Genomic DNA, 10,357 nt, shown 5'->3' with positions numbered 1-10,357 from the left:
GGCTGCGATGATGGGTTCAAGTATAGCAGGGATTGTGGGGCTGGCGCGGGATCGGGCAGTGTTTCGTTCTGCTGTGCATGGGGTCGCTATGGGTCGGAAATGACTCGACGGCACTTAACAACAACAACAACAACAACAACAAGAATGCTAGTGATTTTTCCAGAATTATTTACTGGACTGAATGAGAAATTAATCTGTTACCTAGTTAGTGGTTAAAGAGCTCTAGTGGTGTAGTGCCTAAGGCACCAAAATGGTTGGCGGTTCAAACCCACCAGGCCCTCCATGGAAGGAAGATTAAGCAATCTATTTCCATAAAGACTTACTGTCTCAGAAACCCAAAAGGGGTCGCTATGAGTCGGAATCAACTCAATGGCAGTGGTTAGAAGCCCATCAGTTTGCATTACAAAGGAAAAAAAAAAGAAAAGAAAACAGATGTGTAAACATAAACTTAGGACAAAAAATACACCCAAAGTCGCTGCTCTGATAAACTTTCATACTCCCAGAGTAGCTCAAAAGAATGACTCAAAGTCACAAAAATCAATAGCACTCCATTGTGAAAATGATATATTTAAAGCAGCAAGAAGAAAGACGAATAAAATACAAAAAAAACTCTTTTAAAATAAGTTGAACATCAATAAATTAAAGTAAAATGGCATTATTATATCCAAGAAGATTATTAGTCTCCTTCATATCAACTTTAAATAGAAATTTAGTTATAAAAAGTAACAAAAAAGGATAACAGAGACCAAAGAAACTACAGTGAATTAGAAGGAAAAAATGGATATATATCCCAATGATACCACTCAGTATTCCTAGGTATGTTGGGTTATGTCTGAGTAGGATAACATGAGACATACAAACAAACTGAATTATTCACATCTGAAACATCTTACAGAAAGTAATGTTCAGCTAGGGACATATACATATAAACTCCTGAACTAAAGGAATAAATCAGATAATATGATAGCAATATATGCCTAAGGCACTTGACTGCTAACCAGAAGGCTGGTGGTTCAAACCCACCAGTCACTTCTCTGAAGGAAGGTTGGGAAATCTACTTCTGTAGTGATACCACCTCAGAAACCCAAGGAGGGGTCGCTATGAGTCAGGTCTGACTCGATGGCACTTAACAACAACAACATACTATGTATATAAATAATTTTAAGTCCAAAAGCAAATTGTTCAAGGAATATAGAAATTATTGAATGAACAAATGATAATAATACAAGTTAAAATCCTACTTTAGTTGTAAAGTTTTAAAACTCATTGTTAAAACACTTTTCAAATTCCTCACTTATAAAACGAAAATAGAACTTAATTCTTTATTATTAGTACATAATGTGTCAAAATAATGCAACAAGACTGCAGCATTTGAGAAATGAAATTACAAGTGTGCCTCAGAAATTGGTAAGTTATTTCTATCATTCTATTCCTAAATTTAGGAGGTGACAGCAAACCATTCATATTCCCTTATAATTCTCCAGCTTGCAGTATAAAAACTAAAATCTATATCCTGTGTCAGAGAAAAATCTGTGAATTATGGATTTACTATTAGAGTGCACCCAAGCTATAAAACAATGGTTTACCTATTTCTCAAAACTGGTGAAATATATTTGGGAAAATCTGGACAAGATAAAGTAAAACATTTTCTTACTTTTCAGGTCCCTTAATATACTAAAGTACAAAGTGGATTAGTCAGAATGGGATATAATATACAGTTCTTTCCAAATTTATTGAGATCACAAATCTTTTTTCCATGAAGCATCTAATGGGACCAGTAATTGATGAAACACTGTGAAATAACACAAATGTTCTGTACCTAGACAAAACAGTAGCACTGCTATTATATCAGCAAACTATTCCACACTGTAAATAAAACAATGCTTGCCACAGCAAAGCCATGTATAAGTCAGTGATGGATTTAAAGCACAGTTTCTCAAACATTTCTTGTTGCTTTAAAGCTATTTACAAATAAATCATTTGGAACTATATTTACTAAACAATTATGATGAAACAGAAGGAAAAGTGAGAAGGAAATTTGCTTAGTGGAAGGAAATTATCTCTATCCCACAATTATATAAAGCAAGCTGGTGGGTAAACTTTTTCTGTAGATTAAGGCTCTGATCATATTGCATCCAATAAATCTTTCTGCAAAGGTGGTGCATGTTTCTTCCTGTTTATATTACATGCTTGTTTAATCTTTCCAAGAAGACTTTCTTCTCTCACACAGTGTTTTCTTAAACATATAAAAACTGTTTGACTCTTTCTGTAAACTGACATGAATAGAATTCTTTCCAATGTTTTTCTGAGAATTTTGATGGAGGAGGGGGTTGTAGTAATGATCTACTAAAAACTCACATTATTATTTAAAATTTGGAACTTTAATTTCTCAGGAGACTTTCACTAATGTTCTTAACTCAGTTTTCAAAAAGCTCATTTATAAATCCTTTTTCCTTCTGTATTTTTTGATCATTTTTGATGACATACACATTTTCAAAGGCTATATATAAGTCCTTAAGTCTTATGAGGAACTTTGCATAATAACTTAATATCATTAGTAAAATTAAAATCCTAAACATGTGTAACAATATAAGAATATGGAAATTCCAACAAGGAGTGTTAGCAAGCCAAATAAAATTCTGCAATCTGTCCAAGAAATAAAATCTTTCTGTAAAGGCAATGTACTCTTAAAGATATCAAATATGTTAGAAAGAGGCCAGAATACCCAATTTGATTTTGAATCTATTTGTGTGCTGATGTGGCCACTTGGATGATTCACTTAACTCAATTTTCTCCTTCCTAAAACAATCCATCAATTTTTAAAAGAAGATATTGATGTCACAACTGTCATAACCATTAGTAGTCTCCAGTGATTCCATAAGAACTGTGGAGTCTAGCAATGAAAAGCAAGGATTCAAATCCCAGCAGACCCTTTAGCTATTTACTTTCCCCCTCTGTGTCTATTTTCTCATCTATAAAACAAATACGGTCTCCACCTAATAGGATGGCTACAAGAATTAAACAAGTTAATACATGTAGCACACTTAGGTTTGCATTTGGCCCATGGACAAATACAATAAATATTAGTTATCATTCAGCTGAATTCCAAAAGGTATCTTTATTTAAGAACAATGGAGCAATGGGCCAGTAGGGAGTATCCAGTCTCTTTCAGTAAAGAACTGTGTGACCTTGAAGAAGTCCATTTTTTTTTTCAGCATATCAGTCAGCATCATGGCAGGAAAGAGAAGCTACACTCAAAGATATTCTGAGTGAAACTTAATGAGTGAGCTATTTGCAGAAATGTGAGAAGCAAAGAATGGCTAGCCACTCAGGATTAACACCCAAACCCAGAAACCAAACCCAATGCCATTGAATCGATTTCAACTCATGGTGACCCCCATTGGGTTTCTGAGGTAGTAAATCTTTATGGAAGTAGATTGCCCTGTCTTCCTGCCACAGAGCAGCTGGTGGGTTTGAACCACCAACCTCCTGGTTAGCAGTCAAATGCTTTAGGCACTGTGTCACCAGGACTAGCTCAATAAGAAATAATACCTGCCTCCAGGCTTGAAGGATTCATGGAAGAGATAATGTTATCAGAGCCTGGTGAGGGCTATAGCAGTAGTAGAGGGGTCACTTGGCAGGGGCTATTATCCTAGGGCATAATCCATTGCCAGACTGCAACACTAAAGCAGAAACAGTGAGGGAAGAAAAGGGGTGGGATAGAGGAGAACACCCTTGGATCTCTTTCTCTTTTCTTATCCTCTGATCCTCTGTGTATGCTTTCTATCAGCCCAACCCAACAGGAAGCTAGCAGGCAAGAGGACCTGGGTGTTACAATCCTTAGGGATTGCTCCCTGGGACATGGACTGTGACAAGAAGGGGAGGGAATGGAATACTACTACAATATTCAGCCTCAGTTGAGTCAAATGTAAAATGAGGGTTGGGTGATCTAAACTCTAAGGTTCTTTCAATTTCTAAATCTTGAAATTCTAGTAGTTGTAAATCTACCTAATTATGATTCTGTATGCTACCTCAACTATGAATGTTTTACAATTAAACAATCTTAAATTATAATTAGTATATATACATACTTGCTAAAATTAAATAGAAGCCTCTCGAAAACTAGAACAGGTCCTGTGCTGCTCAAAATAGTGAGTGGCTGACCAGCAAAAAGGCAAAAGATGGCTCCAGAGACAGCTGTGCCCAGGAAACTCTCCAACACGCCCTACAGAAAGAAAATATAAGTGTTAAATGAAACATATCTTTTTTATTCCCATTTGTCACGAGGGAATGAGCCACATGAATGTGCTATTAGGAGGGCTGCAGCAAATATATCAAACAAATACAAGGAACAAAGATTCTTGCCAATATGAACGTCACCACCCTTTATTTCACCTTGGGTCATTCCTCCCTAGAACTCCAATGATTGAATTGTTCCAAAGAATTATAATGACTGGTGGCTGACTATTAGAGACAAAAGGTGGCCCGGACCCATATTAAAAATATTAATTGAGGCTTCTATATATACCATCATATTCTACAATCCTACCAACTGGATAGAAGTGATTTAGTAACTTTGGTGATGTTATTCTCATTGCGGTTAATTTCAGTTTTGTTTAGCCTTATTTCACCTTGCTCACTGTAAACTGTTGCTACTGAGTTGATTCTGACTCATAGCCAACCTATAAGACAGAGTAGAACTACCCTAGAGGGTTTCCAAGGCTGTAATCTTTACAGAAGCAGACTGACCCATCTTTCTCCCACAGAGCCACTGGTGGGATTGAACCACCAATCTTTAGGTTAACAGCCAAGTGTTTAACTACTTTGCGACCAGGGCTCCTATTGCTCATAGAATGCACTGATAACTATCTGTATTTTTATGTACAAAGGAAATTTTTTCTAGAGAAAATATGTCAAGTAGAAAAGAGAAAACAGAGGACAAAAGAATCATTTGCCCTCCATTCTGTAATTTCTAAGATACCAATTTCAAAAAAGCACTCTCATAATATATTGTCTAATAAAAACTTATGCAAGAGCTTCTATTAATTTCTAGAATAAATAAATGTGCACAGATATAGCTAATCCTTGTAGTTATATATCAGGAAATCAGCCCATGATTTTCCTTTAATAACAAGAACAAAGAAACACAGGTCACCAAGCAATCCTAACTTACAGAATTATCCTAATGTTCTGCTCTCAATCACCTTGTTTGAGGCCAATGCCTCACATGATGGCAAACTAGCCTGTTTCCTATGTTTTTCATTATTTCAGACCTCAGTTGAAAAGTCATAGATTTATTTGTAGGAAGGCATATTTGTAAATTGACATACTATTTTATAAATGAATGATTTATAGATACAAAAAGATAATACACTCTTTATTCATGTATAAGACTATTAAGCTGAACAATAAAACTTGTGAAATGAAAGTTTCAAATGAATAAATAAAGATACTCTATGGCTTTAAAAGACATAAGAGTCTATTTAGCACTATGTTAATTTACTCATTAGAGAGAAATTATGTCTTCTCTGTAACTTTATATATGTACTAAAACAAAATGGTACTATGAAGATTTACCTTTTCAATTAAACTATAAATTACATTTTCAGGTTAGTATCATTTATTTTCACATAAAACAAGCCACCTCTTAATCTAAACCACCCCAACGGGAGCACAGTGGATTTCTGGGGAATCTCAGGTGCTCCTCAGTCATTTTCTGCCCCCCCCCCCCAGTTAACTTACTATCATGTCAACCTCAATTACCTATCTACTGCCCCAAAAGTTCTCCAGAAGCTAATCACCCACTTGATATTTGTAGAGAAAATATAATATACACAAAATCATAATGAAGCAATTTATTTTTAAACCAATTCAGAGAACTTAAACACACTGAGTTCTATCCTCACTCTAAAACTACCCAAATCTAGGTTTGAGGTCTGGCAGGAGGGTCTTGCAAAGTTGTATCATTTACATGGATGTGAGTTCCAATCTGTGGCTAAATAGTGCCACCTCTTTACTTTATAAACCAAAATCAAATCCACTGCCATTGAATCAACTCACAATCAACCCACAGGACAGAATAGAACTGCCTCAGGGTTTCCAAGATTGTAAATCTTTATAGAAGCAGACTGACTCAACATTCTCCCATGGAGTGGCTGCTAGGTTTTAACTGCTAACCTTTTGATTACCAGCCACATGCTTTAACCACCGTGCCACCGGAGCTCCTTCATTTCTTTATCGCCACTCTATAATCAGAATGGTCTAGTCATTTTTCCTCACAGAAACTCAATCAGAGTAACAAGCAAGGTTGGCAGAAACGAGATGCATTTAATGCACAAGAGAGAGAGAGATTTCCTTGTGTCCAGTAAATTTTACTTGTCTCTTTTACATGTGATGATACTGAGATTCATCGGAGCATGTACCTACTCTCAAGCAAGGATAAAAGGTGTGCCTCAGGGTGGAATTTTCTTGGACAGTTTTTCACCCCTTGTGCACTGATGGTGATTTTTCAAAAAGTAATTTATCTTTCTGTTTTATGATTGAATTTAGTGTATATGTAACATGAAAGGGTAAGGACTTCAGTGCTCCAAGTGAAAGGAAAAGCCACATTCTGGGTACATATGCTAGGCAAAGCTGCAATGCATATTGTCTACCAAACAGAAAAGACGCTATTTCTCATCACTTCTATAAAATCAAAATAGAGCATAAGCCAGGTATAAGGAAGAACATGAAAGAAGAAAGGAAAAATGGTAAGATTAAGAATTCTCTACTTCATTTGACAGAGATATTCACCTCCATAAGGAGTGGTGCAGTGCCTAAGGCATTTATTTGACTGCTAACCAGAAGGTTGGTGATTCAAACCCACCAGCCACTCTGCAGAAGGAAGATGAGGCAATCTACGCCCATAAATATCTGCCACCTTGGAACCCGATGGGGGTCGCTATGAGTGGGAATCGACTTGATGGCAGTGTTTTGTTTTTGTTTTTTTAATTAATCTCTATGAGATTAAAAAAAGGGGGGCTTCTTTTTGGTGGTGTCCTTGTTTCTCTGTCTCCCCATCAGGCTATTCACTATCCCTCCCTGCAAGCACTAAGTAAATGCTCAAGGAACTGAAGAAATACCCAAATCACATACTAGGTTCTATCAGAATCAACAGGTGTTCACTCATTCAGTAAAGCTAACTAATTTCTTACAGAAAACATCTTGATTTATGGAAGCCATGTGACTGTTAAAAGGGAGATTATGTTTATTTCATTACTTGATCCTTTGGTAAGTGCAACAGTTTCCATTCTGTTGCTGACAATTTTGAAACAGAGACAGGTGATTTATTATACACACTGCATTGGAAACTTGTTTAGAGATGCTTCCAGCATTTCTGAGAAAAGATCTCTTGTCACCACATTTTGACATGTTACTCTTTAAGTCCCAACACAGAAATTTTAAAATATTCTCATGCAATGAATAATTTTAATTTAACTGTAACAAGAGCTTAAAGCAATTTATAAGGTGAGCTATCAGAAACTCCTTATTCTGATTTATGATATTCAGGGTAGTTCAATAAAGAAAAGGAAAGCAGTGCATGGAGGTGTGTTATTTTCAGTAACCATAATTCATAAAGACACTTCTACATCTCATTCTTAGAAGTCCAAATTCTCAAGCAATACTTGAGGATGTGGACAGCTAAGCTCTGAGATGTGGCAGAATCAGGTGCAACCAAGTGCTCCAGCTCAACTGTGGTTAGGCTCTCATTTTATCCCACTTCTGATCAGGTGAGACTCACTGGGGAATAACAGAAAGAACAAAGAACTGGAGTAAGGAAATCCAGAGTCTAGACTCCATTCTGCCACCAGAGAGTTGATGATCTTTGGAATGTCACTTAACCTCTGTTCATTTTAGGTAGAAAAAAAATGACACCTTACAGTGCAGCAATGAATTCTTAAGTCACAGTCCAGAGTTGGCAATCTAGACTGCCATTTACTTGATCTATGACTTAAAGCAAGTTACCTAATCTTGTCATGCCTTAGTTTCTCCAGATGATACTTCATTTGGTTAGTATTATTAGATTAGAACATGTGCGCAAAGCACATACCATAGTGTCTGACACATAGTTTTCAATAAACAGTAACCATATACACATTGTATTTTTATCTATATAAAATGAGGAGAGCTTGGACTAGATATCTCCATGTTTTCTCCCAGGTGGCTCAGCACAAACAACACTGTCTTGGAGTCAGGGAAAAAAACGAAACAAAACCAACCCAGTTGATTCTGATTCAGAGTGACCCTTTAGGACAGGGTAGAACTGCCTCAATGGGTTTCCAAGGCTGTAAATCTATAAGTAAGCAGACTGCCTCATCTTTCTCCTGCAGAGCAACTGGTGGGTTTGAATCACAGATATTTTACTGGGCAGCCACAAGCTTTAACCACTATGCCACCATAGCTCCTTGGAGTCAGGAATACTGGAGTTTAAAATCTCAGCTTGACCAGTTACCACTTGGGAAACTTCTCTAAATCTTAATTCTCTCTTTTATAAGGTCAATATCTACTTCACAGGATAATTATTTGGATTAAATAAGACAATAATATATAAAAAGAGCCAAAAACAAAGCCTAGCATAACCTTGTTGTTGTTGTTGTTATGTGCCATCGAGCTGGACCTGACTCATAGCCACCCCTCCTAGGGTTTCCCAGGCAGTCATCATTACAGAAGTAGATTGTCCTACCTTCTTTCTGAGGAGTGGCTGGTGGGTTTGAACCACCAGCCTTCTGGTTAGCAGTCAAGTGAACTCCAGCATAACCACAGAGAGACAGTAAAATGCCAGTTCCCCTTCCTTCACTGCCTCTCAAGCCCTTCTTTTCAGCCTTGGTTATTACTTTTTTCCTTCAAGAGAGAAAGGAAATGGAAGGAGAAACTCAAAAGGAATAACATGAAAAGATGGAAATTAATCCTTAAGGGAAAAGGGAAAAACAAAAAAGCCTTTTAAGATTCTTAGCATTTCCCATGGAAAATTCTAAATCAACAGAAGCCTTAAAGTTGCTTCTTTTCATTTCTTGTGTTATTAAAAACAGAGAATCAATTAAAACAACAAAAATAGTTTGTTTTACTTTATAGCAAGGAGGTCAAAGTCCAAAACAATTTATGAATATCCTTCTGCTTACATGAGGGTATGAAGTTAAACAAAAGATAGTCCTAGTTCTTCAAAATAAACTAGAAAATGAGCACAAGTCTCAGAACAGTAAAATCAAGCATAATAGTAAGATGGCGGACTAGGCAGAAACACTGCGCAGACCCTCTTCAACAAAGAAAAGTGAAACCAATTAACACAGACACAGAAGATAAACCTGGACTCCTGAGCCTTGAAGGGAAGGATATAGAAGTGGACTAAACCCTAACTAGCAGAAGAATTTGTATGAAAATACCAAAAAAGGAGATACTTGGGGCTGCGGTCTGGCAGCGATCCTGAGCGCTCCTGACAGCACAGCACAGACAGCGTGGAGATCCTGAGTGCTGGTAGGACCTAAGAATTCACCTAAAAATCAGCCCTGCTAGCCAGGGACTGCACCGAGGACTGCTCTGGTGGCTGGGGAATAAACAGAGAAGGCAAAGACAAAGGCAGGCTGAGCTGTGGACATTTGCCTGTCCGGAGGGTGCCGCCATTTTGAATGTTCACAAGTGGCTTGACCATTTTGGATATTTAAAGAGACAACACTCTCCCAGATTCCAAGAGCTTAAGAACAGGTTCTGCTTGCCAGCAACCACAAGGACACTCCAGACCTGCAGGACTGAAAAGGTGCGGCATTCCTCTTGTTACTTTTATACCTCACACCTGCTTGGTGAACAGAAGTGTGGCTATCCCCCATTCCCATCCACCTTTTGGGCCGACAGGAACTCCATCCCAGTCTGTGTATTCAGAGGGAGGGTGGGTGCCCTGCCCTGTCCTCCACCGATCTTTTTTTTTTTTTTTCACTATTTTTGTTTTTCGCTTTCTTTTTTCATTTAGTTTGCTTATATTTGTCTGTTTTAAAACTACTATTATTAATAATACTTTAGTCCTTTTTACTATTATTCTTTAGTCTTCCCCTCCCAGATCCTAGGTATCAGGGTTTTTTTTTTCTTTTCCCTGTTCCTGGCTGTAAAAAAAAAAAAAAAAAAAAAAAATTTAATTTAATTTTTCCCCCTTTTTACTCATAGTTTAACCCTGTTCCTTGTTTTACTTTTTGCATCTTTCCCATTTTTTTTCTTCATTAGTCTCTTTCTGTATGTTTTTTCTCTTAGTGCCCTATCCCCAGATATTGCAGGTTTTCTTGTTTTTTCTTCTTCTTTTTCCCTTTTTTCTTTTTTTGGTTACTGTTCCTGT

General features: G+C 37.0%; 1 protein-coding gene across 1 annotated transcript in view; it reads right to left on the bottom strand.

Moving 5' to 3' along the window:
• Positions 1-10,357, bottom strand: part of SLC4A4 (solute carrier family 4 member 4) — a 508,661-nt gene that overhangs the window by 134,417 nt on the left and 363,887 nt on the right. Inside the window, exon 12 of the mRNA XM_007942789.2 lies at positions 4,092-4,225. Within this exon, the coding sequence (XP_007940980.1) occupies positions 4,092-4,225 (134 nt within the window). The remainder of the gene's footprint in view (positions 1-4,091; positions 4,226-10,357) is intronic.

This window comes from Orycteropus afer, unplaced genomic scaffold (genome assembly GCF_000298275.1).
Source record: "Orycteropus afer afer isolate SDZICR_OR568_19922 unplaced genomic scaffold, OryAfe1.0 scaffold00098, whole genome shotgun sequence".
Taxonomy (NCBI): domain Eukaryota; kingdom Metazoa; phylum Chordata; class Mammalia; order Tubulidentata; family Orycteropodidae; genus Orycteropus; species Orycteropus afer.
Note: the sequence above shows the minus strand (reverse complement) of the source record. Positions and strands in the feature narration are given on the sequence as shown.